The sequence below is a fragment of the Rhamphochromis sp. 'chilingali' genome (genome assembly GCF_963969265.1).
Source record: "Rhamphochromis sp. 'chilingali' genome assembly, chromosome: 13".
NCBI lineage: Eukaryota > Metazoa > Chordata > Actinopteri > Cichliformes > Cichlidae > Rhamphochromis > Rhamphochromis sp. 'chilingali'.
This window is the reverse complement of record NC_137940.1, coordinates 5,350,398-5,374,598: the sequence shown is the minus strand read 5'-3', so window position 1 is coordinate 5,374,598 and position 24,201 is coordinate 5,350,398. Positions and strand designations below refer to the sequence as shown.

At 38.0% G+C, this 24,201-nt stretch overlaps 1 protein-coding gene across 1 annotated transcript; it reads left to right on the top strand.

The window, feature by feature from the left end:
* Window positions 1-671: 671 nt before the first annotated feature.
* Window positions 672-21,370, top strand: LOC308408346 (uncharacterized protein; the record flags this gene model as incomplete). Its single annotated transcript, XM_080900544.1, has 5 exons — window positions 672-1,291; window positions 2,071-2,423; window positions 17,925-18,221; window positions 18,997-19,063; window positions 21,255-21,370. The coding sequence occupies exons 2-5, from the start codon at window positions 2,247-2,249 to the stop codon at window positions 21,368-21,370; spliced, it is 657 nt and encodes a 218-aa protein (XP_080756670.1). The 5' UTR covers window positions 672-1,291; window positions 2,071-2,246.
* Between the last annotated feature and the right edge of the window lie 2,831 nt (window positions 21,371-24,201).

The window sequence follows — 24,201 nt, the reverse complement described above, 5'->3', positions numbered from 1 at the left end:
CATACTCATTCTTCAGAGTATGACTCTGTTTCATCAGGATCGCTGACAGATACTCCAACTGTGGACAAGATGACAGTCCTAGATTCCTGGGAATTAGGCCTCACTCCATCCCCTGAGTTCCCTCAACTGATTCCACCGTTTGGAAGTGATGATGATATTCTGACCCTGACAGTCCCAGCCAACGATCTGTTACATGAGTTGTGAGGCAGCCGGCGATCTCAAGGAGGGGGTATCAGAAGAATGTGAGAGTCTCCGGCATGTTTGTCACAAATGGAAATAATGGAAGTTGTTGTGTCTGTTAAAGCGTAAATCAAATAAAAAGAGTTGTGTATGCATTGCATTGCTAAAAGATTAATAAAAAACCATAATGTGTGTATGAGTTAAACGATCCTTAAGACATGAGAAAAAGGAGAAGTAATTTCTGTTTAGAGTTATTAGGGAAGTTGAGCTGCAGCATTGTTGGGTGGAGTGGAAGAAAAAGAAATGCACCAAAACTGCAAGTCATGCCAGTGCGTCAAAGAGCAAAGGGGGGGGCCAAAGGAGGAACATGACATGTCCATAGATGGTGTTTTCGTCCGGAAGATGTCTAGACATGTCTGGACAGGTCCGTAGAGGTGTATAAAGATGGGAGGCAAAATCAGAGAGGGGCTTTTTTCCCTCTAGTCCCCAGCCAGTGAGTAGGTTGAGAAGAGACTGAAGATCCGCGGTGAGAAGACGAGCGAGGGACAGCAAGAGGAGGAGTCATAACCCTTCACCGGGGATCGACTGATTGGGTTGTGAATTTTGAACTGCCTACTCATCATATGAGTTAGGATCGGAGTCAAGAAGGTGAAGACGGGGAGCCTTGTACTGGGCTACACTTTATCTTTCCTTTGGACTTGGCCAACACAGCGGGGAGCTGGATTCTATCAGTGTGCACGATGATCTTCCTTCCCTCCTAAAAGAAGACCCACCTCAACAACGGTTGTAGTCATTTAGCAACAGAATAGTTAGGGTTAATATAGTGTGATAAATTGATTATTTGGATTTGACTGATTAAATTGATTAAATTGCAATTGAGCTGTTTGCTAACCCCTGCTGAAATCTTGCTTCAATAAAAAATTATCTATCTGCATTCAAAGTCAGAATTGTGGACATTCATTCTATTACTTCCTTAAAACAGTAAATGGATGGGACTCTGACCTGAAGGATGGAGAGCTGGTCCAGACCACCTGTACAGGGGTAACTGGGATCTAACACTGAACTTAAGCCATCAGTTTGACCACCGACTGTAAAAAATTAAGCCAGCAAGGTATTAACAAAAGACATTTTTCAGGATCAGAGAATCACAGAATGTATGAAATCCAAAGATAAAATACTGTTGTTGTTGTTTGTTTGTTTTTTCAGTGAGGTACAAGGTCCATCCCGTTTATTTATGCTTTGGGTTTTGATTTTCCTTATACAATCTATTTGTTATGATTATATTTCAGTTCTAGTCTGTATTTGCTATTGTTATAGTCTTTGTCACAGTATCTGTTTGTTCTCCACTAGTATTCTCCCAGTGCTTCTATGGTTACTTGAGACTCTTGGACTTTAGTTAATGCTTTTAGGTTTGTTATTTGCTGATGTTTTGGTTTTCTGGCCTTGTTCGCAACCTGCCTGCCTGTCTCACAGTCTGGCATTTGGGTGCTTTTCCTTGCAAATTATGACATACATGCATCACTGCGAAAATACATTATAGCTGTTTATTTTTGCTTTGCTATACTCTGACCGACTTACACAAGGCTGATTTTTTTTTGCGTGTAATACTTTCCTTTTTCATATTTCCACAAAGATTTCATACCACTTTCTCTACAGCTGGCAAAGAGAAAGAATCACAGACTTTCGGTACATATTTTGATACACGGCTATTTTGTAACATTGCATTACAGAGCAAGGTAATGCCGGGAAATTATAATTCTTGTGCATGTGAAGAAAGAATACTTAACAAAACTGCTGAATGACAGTCATTTGTCTTATAACAATATAAAGTTTTAATAAGTGTCTTGCAGGGTATCCATCCATCCATTCGCTTCCGCTTATCCTTTTCAGGGTCGCGGGGGGCGCTGGAGCCTATCCCAGCTGTCATAGGGCGAAAGGCGGGGTACACCCTGGAAAGGTCGCCAGTCTGTCGCAGGGCCAACACACAGGGGCAGACAACCATTCGCACTCACATTCACACCTAGTGGCAATTTGGATTATCCAATTAACCTATCCCCACAAGTTGCATGTCTTTGGACGGTGGGAGGAAGCCAGAGTACCCGGAGGGAACCCACGCAAACACGGGGAGAACATGCAAACTCCACACAGAAAGACCCCGGCCTGATGGTGGAATTGAACTCAGGACCTTCTTGCTGTGCGGCAACAGTGCTAACCACCGTGCCACCGTGCTGCCGTCTTGCAGGGTAATTGTGTTAAATTTGTTAGTTTACTTCATAGCTCTTTAGTTTGAAGAAACTCAGTAACCTAAACGGGTATTTGTGTGTATAAGTCAGCCTTTCATACAGTTTTAAATATACAGATTACATTGCTACTAAAATTTATTAATTATTATACCAATTAAAATATACAGTTCAACAAATTTTACAATTTGTATGTTTGGCAGAATCATTGGCACTGCTTGGACCATGAGTCCTCTGTGCTCCCTTACTGTAACATAGGCTATATGCAGGCCTTTTTGTCTTATTTAATGTCAATGCCTCTCAGAGTCCTTAAACATTTAATATCCGCAAGGAAGGCAAAGCTGCTATTGACAAAGAATGAGTTAGTGGGTATCTGCAAGTGTGTGTAAGCACACATCAGCTTTTTGCCTTCTATAACCATGTTGCCTTGACAACCATGCTTCTGTGCTCTTTGTCCTTTGTCACTGTGCATAGTGGCAACAGGATGAAATCATTTGTCTGATCAAGGTCATTCACAAACACAAGAGCAAATCTCATAGAGAGAATGAGCTGAAAATTCAGAATTTTACACATTAAGTCTGCAAGTAAAGTCTTAGTATGGTGAATAAAACCGTAATTTTTGATAAAAGCCTTTGATGACATTTATGGATGTATCACTTAAGGACTCCCTGGTGTCTGTTTTGTATTACTGCTTGTCTCTATTCACAAGGGAAGGCTTGGAAATCTTTAGGGGGCTGTGCTCCTCTAATCCCAGAAAAAAATGAAATATGGCGGTAGCAAGTGCCTAAAGCAATTAACAGAAAAGAAAAAAGCCAGAAGTGGCCATTGGCAAATTGGAGGGTGACATATGTCTGTTAAAAAGAGCATCCCAGTGAGACAGTTTGACATTTGAGTCCAGCAGACTGAAGTTTGTTTGCACAGTCTCATCAATTCAGTGTGGTGTTCAAGGTTGCGTCTAGATACACAACAGTACAATGTGCATGTGTGTACGTGTGCTAGAATGTTTGTGTGTGTGTGCGCGCATGTGGGTATTTATTAAATTCACGTTTGGATTCATGTGCTTGGACTCACAAGCATTTTAAATCATTTTTATGACTTGTTTGTCTCTACACTCTGCTAAACTCCTTAGCAATAATGGTATACAGTCAGTATAAAAACTATCCTGCAATTACAACTGCCGGATAGTTACATCTTTCCCAGTGCCAAGGTGCTTTCAAATAGATATAAGCAGGTGGCAACCTGGAGGTGTTGTTGAAAATGTAACATGGGGTACTTGGGAAGAAGACAAAACCTTGGCTTGATGATCAACCTTTCACTTTTGAGTAATGAGGCAAGTAAATCATATCACATTTACTTTAAATCTAAACTTCAAACTTGAGAAAATGCTCAGCTTGCATTGTGGAATATTTGAGTTTCTTTCCTAAATGATGATTTAATTTATTAATGCCAATAAGTTATTCAAACCTGCCTGGTCCTATGTGAAAAAGTAATTGCCTCCTAAACCAAATAACTGATTGTGACACTCTTTGCAGCAAGAACTAAAATCAAGCATTTGCAATAACTGGTAATGAGTCTTGCATATTGCTGTGGGGGAATTCTGGCCCACTCTTCTTTGCCTTTTTTTTTCTTTTAAATTTAGTACGCTGGAGGGTTTTCCGGGATGGACAGCCTGTTTAAGGTCATGCCAAAGCATCCCAGTCCAAGTTAATTCTAGACTTTGAGAGGTGAACTTGCTGGTGGGTTTCTGATCCTACTCCATAATTCAAGTTAAGATGGCCATTCTCCTTCAACATTTTCTAGTAGAGAGCATAATTCCTGGTTCTACCAGTAATGGCAAGAAGCCCAGATCCCAAAGCAGCAAAGGAGCCCCAGACCATCGTGATGATGTTATTTTTATGAAATACTGTGTTAGCGTAAATGCAACAGGACTCAAACCTTTCATAAAATTTCACATTTTGTGTCACGAGTCCACAGATTATTTTTCATAAAAGTTTTAGGAATTGTTTTATTTATTTATTTATTTATTTATTTATTTATTTATTTATTTATTTATTTATTTTATCAAAATGTGAGATTAGTCTTTCTGTTATTTTTGGTCAGCAACTATGGATACCTAGTCTTAATGTTATTTTGGGTTCTTTTGTGACCAGCCGGATGAGTCATCAAAGTGCATCTGAAGTAATTTTGGAAGGCCTGTACACTCCTGGGATGTTTCACTACTGTTCCAGGTTTTCTCCATTTGTGGATAATTTATCCGCCAGATCCTTATACATAGCTTTGTAACCCTTTTAACACTGGAATCACCATTGTTCCAAACTCCCTATTACTGCAGGAGGGGTAATTTTGACCCCTCCAGCAGTAATGGCAAAAGGAGTAATTTCTTAAATTTAAGTTGTTAATTTTCATCTAATTATTCTTATTAAAAAAAAAAAGCATTTAAGATGATTTTTTTAGGGGTTTTATTAGTTTAAAAAAAAGATTTACAGATCATAAAGTAAAATTCAGACGGGTGACTGGGCAACTCTTCCATTCAGTAGCTCATGCTATATGGTATAAGCGGACATATTTTTTATTTATTTTGATCTGACACACTGCAAAATTCAGAATTCAATGAATAAGGATCAGTTTTTGAAAAAATCATGAAATATGATAATGATGGAGTTTTATTTGAACAGAGTTACATGATTCTTAAAATGCCAGAAGGTTAAAATAACGCCATTGGCGGTTCTAGTATTAATGACCGTTTCTCAGCTCATGGCATGATCTTTTAGCCTACTTTACTTTGTGAGACAGGTTCTATTTAAGTGAGCTATTTAAGCAGTAATCAGGCTCGGGTGCGGCTAGTGAAATTGAACACAGCTTTCCAAAAAATGTGGTTAATTACAGTTAATTAATGATTCAACAAGAGGGACAATTACTGTTTCGCGCAGGGCTAGGAAGGTTTTCATAGCTTTTCCCCTTAAAATTAAAGCATAATTTTAAAAATAATTTTGTATTTATTCAGGTTCTCTGTGTCTGATATTTAACTTTGTTTGATGATATGAAGCATGTATAATTGTGACAAATATCAAACTACGAAATCAGGATTGGACACTTTTTCACAGTACTGTGCACAAGAGTAAAGAGAAAAAAATAAAACCTTCATTAAACTCTGACTGCTATCCTCTGTCAATATTGCTACTATTATTAGATTCCTGTTCTGGTCACTTGAATGTGGGACTTCAGCCCGGACCTCAAATTTGCACAGAGAGCAAACATGACCTTTAAAGTTAAACTTACAGTATCCAAACCTCATGTTTAGAATCAATACTTGTAATGAAAATTTGGTCTGTGAAAGTCCAAGCAACAAGACGCAAACAAAACATTTAATATATGAGTTGTGCAACTGAATCACTGTTATCAAACTGATAAAGATAAACGATAAAGAAAAAAAGTAACAAATGGACCTCTGCCATTTAACAAGAAATGGAAGTGTGGTATTAGAACTAAAGTGTTAAATACAGTCAAGGGCAAAATCACATTTGCAACTGTTCTGTTCTGCTTTGTACTGCCTGCGGGACTGGAATCATGATTTAGCAAAAATCAAGCATAATATGTTTCTGGGTGCCTTCAGGATTTCTTTATTGGACTTGTTCAAATGAGAAATACACAGTATATATGTCAGAATAGTCCATTTCTGGCCATATTTCAAAATCCACCCAGAGTATGGATAATTTCTGCTTCAGGTATGCTTTACTTTCACAAAACATTGGCTTTCTGCTACATTCCCATCTGTTTCTGCCAGCCATGACAGGCTTCTTTGGTCATTCAGTTGGAGTGAGGAGTGGTGTTAAATGTGTAAAAGTGAAGTCAGCGCACATTCACTGTTTTTGGTGGACTCAGCAGGTTTCTTTCAGAAAGAATCTTTTTTTGTGGGTGCAACTGCCATAGGTTGCTTGTTACATTGTGATTATTGGAGGGGCTGGATTTCTGAATAAAAAGTGTACCTGCTGGAATAGTATTTCCATTTTTTTAAAATGCATGGTTTTCACTTTCTTTACAACCATGGTATTTGCATTCATGGCACCCATTTGACTCATAAAGGTTAACAGCCTTTGCTTATAGGTATTTAAAATTTATTCCCTCAATATTTCCTTACCAACAGTAGAACTCCCTGTACATTTATCATGCCTTGTGAATAGCATTCTGCATTCTGATGCAGAAAATGTGTATTTAGCAAATATTTTAATCAACTGGGAATTTAAACACAAAGTCCAGAAGCAATAAAGAAGAAGATAATCAGGGGAGATAGCCAGTTCTATGGGAGTAAGCCAGATAAAATACAGCAGACTATTATTGCATGTAATCGCTGACAATATTCTCATGCTACACCAGCGTGACCTACCTGAACTAATCACAAGCCCATTATACATATCCAACCACAATAAACATATTTCACTTCATTACTTGGCTTTCTGGGGAGCAATCAAGACTTCATAAATAACTCCTACAAACACAGCCTGTCAATTTCTCAGTAGTTGGAGTAATACTACTACTACTGATAATAATAATAATAATAATAATAACCACTCAACTTCTCATTCAATGGAATTTTCTTCTTTCTTATAAACCATTTGGTATATTGATTAAGTCACAAAGAATTAAACTTATTATTGTGGTACAAGGTTTCCAGTTGCATCAAAGTCATATGAGTGGATACAAGGAAACATCAGCAGTGAATGAATAATTATGTGAATGAATACGTTTTTATGTTTCTGAGAAAATCAGCATAAGGCAACATTGTTCCTGGAAGGCCTTCAGTGAGTTTTGTGGTAACAGGAAACTCACTAAAGGTGGGCTGGTGGCATTATTATACTGGGAGCATAGACCAAGGACAAAAAAGAATCCTTCTCACCATAAAGACAAAAACACAGAGTGTGACAAAATATTAAGAACAGATAATTTATTGACTGAAAAGCGATCTAAGCGAAAGGCAGTCTGAGCGACAGAGTGCAGTTGCATTCTTTTTCTAGTTGTTGATGGATCCCTTTTTATTGTGCTGATAATGGAAATGGTTGAGTACAAGTGATAAACTGATCACAACGTTTTTTAATGTCCTCACTTACCCTACTCATTAAGACACCCTATCCACACAACCAAGGACCATAAAAATATGAGTTAATCAATTAATTAGGGGGAGCTGAATCAAAGACACATCCAGAGGAAACCCAGCGGCACAGGCGGAGCGTATATATTTCAGCATGAAATATAAAACTCTATAACTTGAACTTTTTATTGCAAACAACACACGCTGATCACTATTCCTGTAAAAATATCTCAGTTAGAAAGCACATTAAAGTAATATATCTTAAAATAAGTCTTCTTAAAATTTTATGTGGTGCAGTGATTTTTATCTAGGCAAGCTTTTCCGTTGTATAAACTGGGTCACTTTAGGTTACACAACCTCCAATTATGTACAACTGTAGCAGAGCTTCCTCTTCCACATAACCTGCCCCACGCCTATAATTTTGGCTGCATTAAAAATCTGTTACTCTATCTGTAATCATTCATTCATTCATTTTCTTCTGCTTATCCAATTTAGGGTTGCAGGGGGGTTTTGTGTGACGAAGCTCACATACACACGGGAAAACATGCAAACTATACACAGAAAGGCTTTAGCCTGGATTCAGTTGCTGTGAAGTGGTAGTGCACTCCACTATCGTGCGCCTCAGTTTGTAACCGTGTCTTCCCTGAATATTGTTTGTTTTAGCAGTGGTGGAATGATTGGTAGTGGTCTTTTCAGCAGCACAGCCAAGATTGAATAATTGTAGATGTATCCAAGGAATTTTAAAGCAATACTACAGGAACCAGTGTGTTTCTGACTTTTGATGGCTTTGTGTTAATGCATATTGAAAGATGTAGATTTCAGCATAGCTCAGTAATTCAAACCAGCCAAGGCATAAGAGGACCAGCATTCACCAGTGAAATTGTATGCATATGTGTGTGTGTGTGTGTGTGTGTGTGTGTGTGTGTGTGTGTGTGTGTGTGTGTCTGAGCTTACAAGAGTGACAGACAGAGGGAAAAATGTGGACTAGTAATCACAGCCTACCATTTTTCATGCAGCGCTCCCAGGTGCTATTTATAACTTATTTGGAACACTGCTTCGTCACTTTTTGACCTGAACCAACTGAACCTATGATGAGCATGTTCTTTCAAGTTTACCCAAACTGAGCAGCAGATATCACAATGGAGCACTAATCAACCATGCTTGTGTAAAAATAAATTTTAAGATTCACAAACTGTGAATCTTATTGTTAGTCAAATAAAAGTGGGTATAATTTTAAGTTCAACACTTGGAAAATTACCCACTCTGTTGTGATGTGACCCTAAAGTGACACTACCAGGAAACGTGGTCATTTTTATTGTGCTTTAGAAAAATAGTGTCTTGATTTGGTTAACTCAGGCTTGCGTGTCCTGATTTTACCTTCATTTGATGAGTACAAAAGAAATGATTACAAGCAGAGCAAAAACCATATCTTTTCTATGGACACCTGACTATTAAAAAGACAGAATTGTCAAATATGAAATTTTTAACGCACAACAAAACATTATTTTTTCCTTTTTTAAAACTAATTTCAATTCATCAGTTTCATTACCCACTTGTTAAAATTAAAACACACACACTTTTTGTGTTTTTATATCTCTCTGTATTATCACTATCTTCCAACATTTGTCTATTGTTTTTACAACTTTACAGAACAGTTGAACTTCAATCGTATAACTGTGGGAATAATATTAAGAGGAGATAATTAGAGAGTGATGGGTGATAGAAGACCTTGCTAAGATGGTTGAGCATACAGACATTCAGAGTACTATTAAAGAAATAAAGCTTGACATATTCTCACTGCAGGGACACATCTGACAATGCTGCGTTCCACACAAGTGATCTGTGAGAGCAGTGCAGGGTTGCAATTAGTGTCATAAACTGTAGTATTATAGAATATTGCTAAAATGCATAAATATATTTTAATTGAAGTGAAACCAATGCATACACATCATATATTTCAAACTAATCCCAGTATAAATCTTTAAGACGTCTCTTTTCAAGTTGAGGGATTTATATCAAAGTAACAGCGGTCATCATTTCTGCTGTGAGATTGCAAATGTTTTGAATAGCATTTGTGAATCAAATGGTTTGGCAAAGTCTTGAAAAGAGCAGTGATCATGCATCAAAGTCTTTGTAATCCTTGTCACTAAAATTGCACTGTGATCACAGCTGACATTCCCTATCATTATTCTCTCTTGTGTGGCACAGCCAATGCCATGCACTTCACACTACAATCCAAGGCAGAGGAGAAATGTGACAGCTGGTGCCTCTAAACTTATCTGGTATATAGGTTGCTGCTTTTAAGGTGGAAATCTCTCCATTGCCTCGGGAATAATTACTAATATTATATCTAGGGCTGGGCGATATGGCCTAAAATCCATATCGCGATATAATTTGAAGCACGTGCAGTAACGATATATATCGCGATATATTCTTTTCTTCTGTATAATGTATTTTCCATACTTTAAGGCACACTTAAAATCCTTTAATTTTCTCAAAAATCGAGTGTGCCTTATGTATGAATTCTGGTTGTGCTTACTGATCTCGAACCGATTTTGGCGTGCAGAAATCTGTTAAAAAATGTTTTGATGGATTGTCAGAGCATCATGGCTGCCGTAGTGAGGAGCTTCGCGGAGTAATCTGGGTCCAAAACTCCATCTGCTTCAGGTCCCAAAGTCAAACGAACACTGAGTTGAAAACGGTCTAAATTCTTTCATCTTTAATAAAATCATCAGTGTTGCTGCTTTAACAGGTGTAACAATTAAGTTTAACATCCAGGCATCCATGAAAAATGTATTAAATGTAACGGAGTTAGAAGTTAACAGGAAGTTAGCCCGCTAGTTTCCACCTAAACATGACATGCCATGTTCTGACTGAGATATTTTTGAAACTAATTAAAACGTACAGCTCTGCTACCACTTCCGACATAAATGAAGACAGAAAACTAAACAGCAATGGCGTTTGCAGGGTTACTGAAGTTGGACTGCCTGGTATATAATGTTGTGCTACATGATTGCTAGCGACACAGCTATGTTAGCATAACATTAGCACAGTGAAGCTGGAGGATGAACGCCAACTTTTTTTCCACTCGATAAAAGTTAACGTGAGGGATTCTGGTGGTCAGGGACAAATGAAATCTCATAGCAGGATGCTGTACACGGGCCAAACTTCAGTCAGGAGAACAACTGAGATTATTCATCCACAATACGAGGTTAGTTATAAATACACTGCAACAACATGGGAATAGAACTCCTGCAAGAGAATTCAACATTAATGAATCAACGTTATGGAAGTGGAGGTAGCGCAGTTTTTGGCTTTCCCCATATTTCAAAAGTGCTTCATCTCTTTGCTATGACTGTCACCTGGCATAATTTGCAGATGATAATGGTTGTAGCCGCTGTGATGCTTTCGACCAAAACAGGCGCAGCTTGATGACATCATCAACATGCGCTATCACGATAGAGCGATATAGTCAAAATCTCTATCGTTGGCCAAATTTATATCGTTTCTATCATATATCGTTTATATCGCCCACCCCTAATTATACCCATACTCTCAAATAATGTCATTTAAGCTAAATATTAGTTTTTTAATGAAACAACTCAGAGTTGCAAATGAGAAAAGCTTTCCTCATGTATAATTTTAGACCACTGCTTTAGTGTTTTGTTAACATGTAGGTACTGCAGTGGTTGTGCTAAAGAATCTGCTCACTATTTAACTGCACGACATACAGCCCATATCTCTCTCTCTCTCTCTCAATGGATGACATTGAAATTACTATAACCTGACAATATCACTGCCACATTTCATTGTCATGTCTCGGACTCTTGTGGAGAATCATAAGAGATCATTTAACTCTCATTTGGCAACACAAGATTGCTCAACAAAACAAACAACAACAAAAATTTAAATACTAAAATAAATAATTTAGTATAGGAATTCAATTTATTTTGCATGTTTTAAAACAAAACGCTGGGAAAGAAACAGCAGCAGATATTTCTGTATCAGTAGCCACATGGTAGGAGGGTGAACAGGATGGTTACTACCTGTTTTTATCCTTCCGGCTTTGTGCAGACACCTTTCCTCAAATGATGCTTAATAGATCGATGCAGGTAATGTTCTAGGTTTAATTCAGCACCTTCCAATCTTGAATCTATACTAGTACATCCCATAGCAGTTCAAATGTTTTCAAGTACTTTCTATTGCTCTTATTCCTCTGTAAAATTGTGCCTCTGTACAACTTGTCATAACTATGCATACAATATTGATGTGGAACATGCTCATTTCAACCAGTTACTAAAGAGAACACAATTTGGATTTAGCACATTTAGACATCATATCTTAAAATCATCTTTAGAAGGTAAAACATTGAACATTGCTTATGTTAGAGAAAACCGGCTAGGTGTCTTTTTGCAGTCTGCTCTGAGCTGCATCCTGATCACGTCACAAAGAGAGTGGGATGCTGTGGCCTCCAGGTTTACGTAGATGTTAATTCTAATATTTTCAATATTGCTGCAGCTGCAGTTTATGTGGCCACTGCTAAGACTGATTTCTCCCCATCTTTTCCCTAAAAATGAAGACTAATCTTATTTTAGTGCCGCTGCATCATATAAAAAGTTTGATTTTTTTCTATACTAGAGGATGTTCCTTCCAACGACAGTTTCACTGAGCTGCTACTGTAACTACAGTTGTAGTCAGTTACATATCTTGCAGCAAGGCACATAGCTACAAGTAAATGTTGAGCATGCAAATGTCTAGTCCTCTGTTTTGATCATGAGCATGAAAAGAATATTGATAGACAGCTCTGATACAATACCAGTGAGTACTGCTGCCCATGCATAGTGCAACTCTGACTCATCGACTCTGAGGAACAGTGGGAGCTTCATGTTGTTTGCTGAAGGGAGCTTATACATCAATAGCAACCAGCCTAATGAGACAGCTATTGGATTTGCTGTTTCTGATGTTGTGGCTTTTGTTTTTGATGTTCTTTAAGTTGATCTAGGCCCAGATTTACATGTTTTATACAGTTTTTTTGTGTTTATGGAAGCCAAAGTAAGTAAAACTAGAAATATTTTATCCATGCACGCATATTCACAATATAGGTCTAGATTTTGTACAGTGTGCAAAAGTGTGACATTTACATGTTCCATTTTACCTTTCTTGTGAATACTCGCCTCAGTTTGAAAAACAAACTACTCCAGAATAGTCTGAGGAATCTCCACAGTGCTGTGCCTTAAGTGTAGCCCTGACATTGATTTACACATCTTCATCAATCCAATAATCCTCAAGTCCAAGTGGTGTGTTAATAAATTTATATGGTTGGGAGCTGCAGCAGAGTCAGCATGCAGACATTCTTACATTCTTTATGTTTTGGACTCATTTTTGCTCCATGATTTTGTACTCTAATCTGTCGTGGATGGCATTGTAATGATAAAAAGAAGGCACTATTATACTGTTACAGAACAAAATGGAAAACAAGAACAATCAAGGCATACGTACATCTGCAAAACTTAACACAGATGCACAGAATCATCATCAATTAATCAATGACCCGAGGCAAGTAGAAGAAATAAATCCCGTTCACAAGCTATAATGAACAAGCCAGGTTCGATTTGTGAAATCTTGATATAAATTTTAAGATTCCTTTATTGATCCTTTTTTGTCAACTTTTGTCAGTAAGGAACTATGCAAGTTTTAATCTGGTCTTTCTGTAACAGTATCTGTATGCCATTTCTGTGGATAGTCATGCATCAAACCAAGAAAGGGCATATAAAAAAATTTAACTACATTACTTCTGTGAACATTTTATTGTGACATGCCGGCCACTTCTCTGACATACATCCTAAAATATTTCACTGTAAAAAGTAGGCTTACCCATCTAGTGATTATACAGTAACATGGGCTCATTGGTCATTACACACACTAACAGGTTACAGTGATTTTAACAGCTAGTTAAGAAACATCATATAAAAGAGCCATCAATCATAAGTGCATTTCACCACTACACACTAACACTAAGATTAAGCTCACACCAGAGGGTGCATAAACAATCACAGCACGCAGAAGTAGATCATCCCATCAAGGCACATTGTCACCTCTACTTGAGGCTCTTGGCTTTAAAATAAAACAAAATACATACGTTATTATACAAAATTATATTCAAAACATAAGAAAAACCATCACCCTTTCTGTAGTTAACCGTACTGCAGAAACACACTGGTGATTCACAGCTATAAACAGGGCCTCCTTCCCATAGTTAAAAAAAAAGAAAGGAAAATAAAATTAAAAATTAAAACAGTCACTCAGAAACAAAATGTAAATTAAATGACCTTCAATTTCAAGCAAATAAACCAATTACTTGTTGTGTGACGTGGTTAACAACCACACATCAGCTTCTCTAAAAAAAGTAACAATTTAATAGATTAAAGGCATTAACAGCTTTTCATATTCCACACATACTGTTTTAAAAAATGATTTTGAAGAGCTGACAGGTTAAATAAAATATAATAAAACTTTCTGGGTCACCACAGAAAATCTGAGACTGATTATAACAGATACTAGTGTCCAACCATTCATTGGAATGGACACATTTTTATTTTAAGATACGACCTAGAAAGTTACCCTAAAGAAAAAAGCAGCAAAGCCAGCAACAAAATAAAAACATCAAAAAAGTGGCAAAACAAAAAGATAAAGGAAAGAAACAAAGCAGGAACACTTCTTTAGGCCAGAGTAGCATAGCAGCTCTGCTGTAAAGCTATTAGCCAACAACCCAGACCCATGCACAATAAAAATAACGTTAACAGTAAAAGATGATAACAGAAATAAATCCAAGTTCGCAAGAAGCTAAAGTTAGATACTGATCAAATGGCGTTGCCTGTTTCTAAAAGAAGCAGCCAACACAGTGCTCAGAACACCTGCTTACTACAGAGTCCAATAACATGCAGCATAAAAGAATAAATGAAAAGAATAAAAGAATAAATGACACATCAGCCATCCATGGAGAGAAGCTTCTGAGAAAGTAAGAGTCCACAGGCAATTTCTACAAAAGTACAAGTAGCAATCAATCAGCAACAATAAAACCAATTCAGACAAGGCAACTGAGACTCCTAAAAGGTGATAGTTATGGAAGCTGGGTGGAAGGAGACCTGGATGTTTACAGCAACAGGAGAGCAAGATGACAGATGTTTAGATGGAAGCTCCTACTTATAGTGTAACCTCATAATGCAATTGGCCACCGAACAAGCAATTAGCAATTAGTGACACTAAACAAGATATTCATTCTATACATGTGTATTTGCAGTATTGACAAGTGGTTCTTTGGAGAAAGGGCAACTTATGACCTAACCTGATTCTTGTGAAGTTGTCTAGAGTTCAATGCGTAAAACTGGATTACTAGGAAGCTTGCAGGGTAAAGTTAGCTCACTGTCGAGTCATTCTGATTTAGACATGTGCATTCTTACATACAGCTCATTCAACTAATGTCTAGAAAAGTTGAGGGCAGCAGAGCATATGCAAAAAGGGAACAAGCTGAGCAGAGTTACTTCTAGCCTTAACAATTAAATTTAGAAATTCAAAGCCCCAAATCCCAACCCAGTACAAGAATGACAGCAAGTTCAGCCAGAAGTTTCTCCTGCACTGACACTATATCAAGTCATATGGAAATTAATATTCTGATAAAATCGGTTTAGGGTTAAGGAGGCAGACCTAATTGTCTGTGGAGATTCAGCAAGCAGACAAGTGAACTACATTTTTCCCTATGCCTGATATTCAAACATCAGCAATGCAACAACCACTCTAATAGATGTAGAGTGATTTCTGTTTTAAAAAGGAAATTTTTGTGGTTTTCTGTGGACTAAGAGGCCTTTTTTTTTTCCATGACTGACTCATATCAGTAAAAACAGACAGATTACAAGACATATCAAATCTTTTTATGTTGACTTTTTGACAATTATTGTGTTATTTGTTTAAAACAGTAGCCGTAGCAATTGAGCTTAATATATAAATAAATAAACCTGTTGAAATTGCTAGTGAACCTTGGGCTTAGATTTGATAACCTAATTAGTTAAAATGCTCAAAAATGTTTAAAGATATCTCTATAAAACATTTGCATTTGAGATTTTATTCCCTTAATGAAACGTTGCCATAGTAACTGTCACATTAACACTAACCTTTCCCCTATTAAGTGTTTAGCTGTATTATATATTGTACAATAAATTAATCCAATAGTTTCCATTTACCTGTCTTTGACTTGCTTGTATGTCCACTGTTGCGCTTTAATCTTTCACCACACGGACCAGCCGTGAACAACAAGGCACTCTTATCAAAGTGAGTCTGCAAGAGACAAGACTCTGTCCTCTCCTCTTTAATTGGGACCTTGAACGCCCAGTACGCATAAATACAAATTTGACTATAACACCGTTCAAATATAAGGACAAAGTAACTGTAATAATCAACAAGAACATGAAGAACCTTGTCTTTCTGATGTAATATAACACCTAATGTTTGGTAATCACAGTTTGACATATAAAGGTGTTTTGTTTTTGTTTTTTTGGTCCAGAAGACCTACTTTATTTGGTGCAGTTTGAAAATCTCTCATACTTCTGAAACTGCAAGAGTTTTTATTGTTTTAGTTTTGTCACCATTTCTGACTTTATTATGCAAAATCTATGTATCTCTAAGGTCAAGTTGTTGTAGCTTTTACAACGCTATTCAGGTTCAGAGATTAACGAATTTTAGAAACTAAATAAAATATAGCTTCAAATGCTGTTTGTATACCCTTCATACCCTTGTATTATTTATTTATTTGCATACATTATATGTACATGAGTTTTGGACAACACCACTTAATATCTGAATTTAGGTGTTTTCATTACTAATGCTACATGTGTATAAAACCAATCACCTAGCCATGCGTTTTGCCTTTACAAACATTTATGAAAGAACGGGTCACTCTAAAAAGCTCACTGGAGTACAGTTTGTGAAATTCTACAATCAACTGGAAGCACTTAGAATCGACAGCGATTCAGCCAAAGTTAAAGGGTAAGGCTCGTTGCATGGGTTTCAGTAGCTCAGCACATCTGGAGCTATAATGTGCATGTGGCTCAGTACTTTTGTCCATATACCATGCTTCTTCTTCTTTGTCAAAAGTGCTGTTTTCTTTTACAGTCACTCTGACACGCTCAGAAACCGTCATAATCACATTCATACTCAAGTGAAACACAACCTGTAAATTAAATAATCATCATGATATGATTTCTTGATAAAAGTTCATTGTTGTTTCAGTCACATCATGACAGACATTGTGCACCTACTGGTAGGAACAAGCATCCAATCTCTATTTTTTCCTATATACTCTGTCCACACACACTCAACATGCAGTGAGGTGCTAAGGTCATTCTTGGCACTCCATGCTTTCGTTACTTCTGCACTCAAGGTCAGAGGTCTTTAGATTTAAAACTAGGAAAACTATAGGAGACTTTAAAAAGAAAAAAAATACTGATGGATGTGAGATAGACTGCTCCGTGAAGAAGTGTTTCAAGTTGCTGGTGTCAACTCGCTCATCTTAACGCTATAGTTTTCCTCTTCATGTTACTTCAAGTACACTGACTTGCCTCAGTGCTCTCCACCTGTGACCTTCGTCGTCTTTCTCTCTAATCCACACACCCAGCCCCACAGTCATGAATTTCTGCTTGCTGCATTCTGTGTAAAGTGAGTTATTATTTTTTTCTGCTCTGTACAACACTTGTAAGGGTCATGTAAGTCTCAAAGGGGGTTTAGAGGTACTTCCTGCTGAACCATCAGGTGATAATCCCCACATACTGTTACAGGTGATAACTGGCACACAGTCTTGGGGCATTCAGTTGCACTGTAGCCAGAGGGCAGAAGGATTTTTTTTAAAGTCACAAAGTCATAGTTATTGAAGAGGCTTCACTGCAGTGCAATAGTCTCAAGTCACCACTCGTTTCTTTATGTAGTGCTAGAAACAAAGAAATTGTAAATTCGAAGCATTAAAAGTCAATAGCCTGTATGACCACCTTCTTCAATACTGCCTGAACTCTCGAAGGCTTTCATGTTATTTCTTAATTAATCTTCATGAATAGTTTTCTAGGCTTCTCGAAGGACTCTTTGGATGTTGGCTGCCTTTTGTTCCATTCTCTCTCAAGATGATTCCAAGCTGCTTCAATTATATTGCAAACTGGGCCAATTCAAGTTCATCTGGGTGGTTTTTCCTAAATCCTGGGTCTCTACTTCTCTCCACCTGCAGCTAATTATCGGCAATCAGTGTAGCAGTCTTAAGGACTAATCCAGACCCCCGTCTTTACTAGATTGTCAGCTAAACAGTAAATCTGTAAATCGATCTCCAAGTTTTCTTTGCGCCAAGTGTTCCCTTGTTTAATGTTGCGTGCTTGTGTCTTTAGCTTCCTGCACCTCCGGATCATTATACACTTACCTCCATTCTTACCTGGATTTCTTCTGTCACCGGTCCCTTGCCCCAATTCACTGCCTGCCTGAATCTTCCTCCCAGCTGCCGTCGCACCGTTCACTCGACCTCCTGTCAAAAATATGGAAATTCACCTGCCTGCCCTCCTGCTCACCACAACCATCCAACGCTTCAGGAAATAATGTCTGACGTCTTCCTTCACCTGCTGCTCACTTCGCCACTGCCCCTGGAGAGTCACCTCTCCCTCAACAGCCTCTACTTGCCAGCCTGCCAAGTAAGCAACCTTCTTTACTCACCTAGTTAAAAAAGTCACCTGAAATCTCCTGTACTTTAGATAATACCGCTCTTTCCGTTGCAGTGGATCCAGGCTCTGTGAAGTTTCCTCTGTGCTACGTTCTGCTATTGATTATCCCTGTGTTTAATAAAATCAGTTGTAATCGGCCGTGTATTGGGTCTGATTTTGGGTCCACTTTCACACTGGCCTATCAGCCTTTTAACATATTTAAAAAGCTTGTGTCCGGTCCAGTACAAACATATTTCTGCAACAAGGTGGTAGTACCAAAGTGGCTTTTGCTAAGTTGTCTGCAACATGTAGAGACAACCCTTGTTCATCCCTTGGGTTAGGTGACTTTTTAATACTCAAAGGAGTTATAGGTCAGTTATTTCTTGTAAAATGGCCCAGTACAAAGGCTCGACTCAAAGTGCGTTAAAAAGCAGCCAATGTTCAAAGAAAAACTTTGAAAGACCTCTAGAGAGCCTGGAGAACTATTGGTCAAGACCACTTTAAATAACAAACTCTGGCTCCCTAGAAGAAAAATATAAAGAGATGGCAAGTGTCTCGACACAGTGCTGTTGTTCTAACTTATCAACAGACATTTGAAATGTAACAGTAAATACTCAGTGGATAACCCTAACATCCTTTCATAGATCTTTCAGGCAGAGGAAAGGCGTGTTTTCAATTCATGACAGAATTTAAAATATGATTGAGTAGGCTGAGTAAATTACCCAGATTGAAACTGCTACATCTACAATAAACGCTTTGTTCACAGGAAGTCATGCTCAGCAGATCTGTCTGTGGATTGGCTGTCATCACACCACAGCGAAGACCATCTGCGGGTCAGAGAATAATAATTTACTTCCATCTGTCTGTTCTGTTTTCTATCCATTCCTACCTCCATTCCAAACCCATTCATCTGCTTATGTTGTATCCATTTGTTCATTTATGTGAATTGTATTTAGATGCTCAGTCTGTCTCTGCACAGTCATCATTATTATCCTTGTTTCCTGTATTATAACAATTAGATGAGAACTCTTGGTCAGCAAGTACCTTGACCAAGAGCTCTTAAAGCGTTGCTTGGTCCTTTGAGAAGTTTTGGTGTTTAAACCTTCATTTAAGCACCATTTTTTTTCAGTGCATTCAATAAACACTAGATTATTTTCCTGCAAATCCGATAGCATGACTGCCAGATTAGAAAATTAAACTCTTGCTACTGCCTGACAGTTAGAGATCAGAGGCTACTTGACTAATTACTTTCTAAACATGTTATGACGGGCGATGATGCAGGTTTCTGTTGATAGAAGTAAAGCCCCTGGAGGTTCGTGCTGTGTCATCGTGGCAAAAACAAAAAACAAACAAATGAACAATTTTGTGGTCACATCACATTAGCAGTGATCCAAGGAATGCCAATTGAAATATGCCTCTGCAAAAACAATCTGGAGACGGCCTTTTTAATTTATATTCATGTTTTGTCAGTGTTTTGTTAGACTTCTCTGAGAGGGTTATAGTCTGTCACACAAATAGCCCTTTAAAATGTTCACTAGTACAGCATGAAAATGATGATGACATTAACTAAATTAGGAAAATATGTTCTTTACCACTCTTAAATTTCTCTCCCTCTCACATTTGTGAAAGAGCAACTTGCATCTGGTAAAGACATTTAAAGTAGGATGGTAATGATCTCAAGCCTGACTATCAGTAACTGATGATATGTTGACAGATTCACTTACTGAAGCACTATAAGTGCACTGTGTGATCTAACACTACCCTACATCTCCATTCTCCATGTGACTGCTCAATAAGGCTTTGCTCTGTGCACCGGTCTTCACTGCATCCGATGAGTTCTGACTTGCCACTGACTATATGTGTCTGTCCACTGCTCCTCTGATCCGTGCATGACCTTAGCTCTTTTCCCACTCAGCTGTCTTTGTAGCCCAACTAACTTTGTGCGTCCAAAGTGCAAAATTCACTTGTGAATTTTCTTTTAATTATGCATATAGACAGACTCTTTAAATATCTATCTAAAGTATGTTTATGCAGCTATAGTTTCATTTACACTTTATGTTTTTGTCAGATGTCAAAAGCAGTATGAAATTCCATCATGGCTCATTAATATTGCATCAACCAGTATGCATTACAATGAAAATTATTCTTTTTTGATCATTACAGTGTCTGATAAAAGTGGCCTATTTTCACATTAGGAAAGGAAACATGACAGAAAAGCAGACTTCCCTCACAGCTCGCCAGCCTCCCAGAGGGAAAGTCATAATCTCTGGTTATGATGCCCAAACCTAATTTATTGTAAGAGAAACTTTACACAATACTGTGTTCCATGTCTTCAACTTCATGTGACATATGACAGTTTGGCATAAGTTCAGCAAGAATTATGTTTTCGTTATGATTTCTTTTTCTTTGATGTTTTCCTGTTTTGGGTAGTTTTTTTTTTTCCAGTTCAGTCTGCTCTGTCACGTTCATCTTCTTATGCTGTCAGAATCCTCCTCGTTAATTTTTTAAGTCGCCACCACATTCACCGCATTCAAAAAGATGTTGAAAACATTCCTTTGAGACTCTGATCCATGTTAACATAAATGTGCCACATACTATCTGCAAATCTATTGTCAGCTGCAAACTCAAGCAAAAAAAAAAAAGAGTTCTATCACATCCCAAAGGTGCTGTGATGCTCTGGTGAATGGGAATGCCACTGATGTTCAGTGAACTTACTGTCTTTATCATAAAATCAGTGTCGAAATTACTTCTGCATTATTACATGGTGCAGCATAGCACTGAAGGTAGCCACTGAAATAGGGGTAAAGTGTGGCTGTAAAGGGAAGCGGAATGTACAAAGAAAGTCTTCCTCACATTATTCCACTACCAGCATGTTGAGACAAGGCAAGTTGGGTCTACATAATATGTTGATCTTCATTATGGTCAGGTTTTTATTTTATTTTTTCAATTTACTGCTGTATTCTTTTATTGAGCCTGTGCCCACTGCAACCTCGGATTTGTATTTGTTTTTTTCTTGTCTGACAGGAATGAAACTCGATGCGGTCTGCTGCCGGTGTAGTTCATCTGCCTCCATCTTCTGTGGCATCCAATCACAGATGCTTTTCAGCTCATCACAGTTGCAACAAGTAACTCCCCGTTAGCTCTGTTAGATTACTGGTAGTTGTTTCATCCTTAAACTAGTGTGATTCAAACATTGCTGGTTGTGGTATGGCATACATTTGATACCAAAAGTATGTGATACCAAATGTATGCCGTATCATTATATATTTGTATAGTCTGTATGTTGATACCAGGTTGTGGTAAAACAACCAAAAACTAAGAAAATCAGGTTTCCCCACTTCAGAACAACTTAAGCAGTGTGATGGAACAGAGCACAAAGAAAAAATAATTATCTGGAATTAAAATGTTTATTTTACCGCTGCAGCATATTTTAGCAATGTTACCGTGTTCATCTCTTTTCCTTTTAACATCAGTGTTGCTTTTTACTGGTATGTGTTTTATGTTCTTTATAGACTTTTATTTTATAACCATTTGATAATGGAGTAAGTCACGTGATCCATGAAACACCCTTTTTAGGTTGGTCACATGCTGCCAGTGACATATCAGTCATGTATGGATGGCACTGTTAACTTAGTGAGTTCATAACCAACTTTGTGTGCCCGTTTTCCTAAACACCTGCGATCGGGTAAGTGAATCCAGGTAAAGGAAAGACCCTGGATATCCTGAACTCAGTTCATATTATAGGGCCCTGATATGGTCTTCTATTGCTGTAGCTCATCTGCTTCTGGGTTTGATGTGTTGCATGTTCAGAATCATTTTTCTGTATGCCTTGCTTGTAACCAGTGGTTACTTGAGTTTCAATTTCCTTCCTATAAGAAACTATAAAAAATAAAGACATCTTACTGACAAATGATTGATTGCTATAGTCTTAAAAACAAAACAAAACAGCAAACATCCTCTGGGATACACTGCAACTGATATCCAAAATATGAAGAAGTTTGCATTTTGTACTTTCTACCTATGAATCACAGACAAACTCCACATGCAACAGAATGAAAATTGTTGCTGTAGGAGACCTCTCACCATTACTCTAATGCAACTCTCATGTTCAGAAGTTCTAATTGCATTAATATTTGCCATATAATAATTTACAAGGGGCACTTTAATATACGCACTTATTACTCTACCCAAATATGCAGGTATCTTTCCATCATCTGGATACCCCTACCCTAAAACAGGCAATTAGGATAAGTAGTCACACTAAGCTGGTTATCAACTTGGGAAGTTAACTCAGGATTTCTCCTGGGCATTCACATGAAAGGAGTGGTGTTGCCAGCATCTAAACGATCACAACTATGGATAATCATTCTGGTAACAGACTGGCTGATTTTGCAAAGGAAGATAATATTGGGAAAAACATGAAGTTGTTAAACACAGACTGAAAGCAACACAGCTGCTGCAGACAAAGCAGTGTGAGTGTGTGTGGGAGGGAAAGGACTGCAGTAGTTTAGTATTAAAATCACTGTATGAATTTGTGAGAGCTTCAAATGTTTTGTTCAGTAAGAATGGAGAAGAGCTACTACATTAACCTTCATCCTACCAACATATTTTACATACTCGGACAATTTATTGAGGTCCCTTAATTATTTACTGCAAGAAGGAATCATAAAAGGATAATCATAATAATAATTTAATAGTATTAGTAGGGGTAGTATTGAATTTATATGACGAAATCAATCAGTATAATATAAAATAACTGAAATAAACACAAGAGCAGTCAGCCCAGAGATGTAATCTTGCCACTATGTCCTGGGTTTGTCATAGGGGCTCACATTACATGCCAGAAACACTTCACCTATGAGGCACGCTGGCCAGATACTCATACCACCTCAACTCACCCCTTTATATGTGCAGGAGTAGCTGTTCTACTCTGGGCTCCTCACCCTGTTTTTAAGGGTGTGCACAGACACCCTTCGGAGGAAACTCATTTCCGTCACTTACATCTGTGATCTTATTCTTTCAGTCAATACCCAGAGCTCGTGACCGTAGGGGAGGGAAAGAACATAGATCAGTTGGTAAACTGAGAGCTTTACTTTCATCCTCAGCTCTCTTTTCACCACAGCAGACTGATATTATGTCTGCATCGCTGCCTAGATCGCAAAAATCTGTCTTTCAGTCTCTTCACTCCACTCCACTCTCTCCTCACTCATGAACATGCTACAAGATACTTAAACTCCTCATCTTGGGGCACCAACTCGTGGATTTTCATAGGGAGGCTCTAAATGCGTAGCCAGGGTGAGGAGGGTGCCCACTTTGGAAACCTCAGAAAAGCATCCCTGCTTTTTGCAGATGATGTGGCTCTGTTGGCTTCATTATGCTGTGACCTTCAGCATGCAGTGGAGTGGTTTGTGAAAGTGCTGGGAGTGTACACCTCCAAGGGTCAGCACTTCCAGGTCTGAAGTAGAGCAGCTGATTTCTCCTTCTGGGTTGGGGGAGAGAGGCTGCCTCCAGTAAGGAAGTTCAAATGTCTTGGGATTTTATTCACAAGTGATGAGAGCATGAGTTGGACGGGGTTCGTATTGGATTATTGTGGTGAAGCGAGAGTTAAGCCGAAAGGTGAAGCTTTCAATCTCCAAGCTCATATACTGTATGTCCCAGCCCTTGTCTGGAATAGCTGGCTTAGCCTGCTGCCACAGCAACATGAGTTTGGATAAGCAGAAGATAATGGCTGGATACTATAATAATTAAGTAACATGTTTGAAGACAGGAAGGAAAGCCAACAAAGATGCCAACTGTATAGGTTAACAGACTTGTCAGTATCACAACTTTATCAATAAACATGAGCACATCTGATAAATTTTAATGGAGTATTTCTTCAGATACATTTCTTAGAAGGTAAACAAGCACAAAAGGTGCTTTGTTTTAGGATCTTTAATTAATATTTTTATAACAATAAAATTGTCTTGAAAAT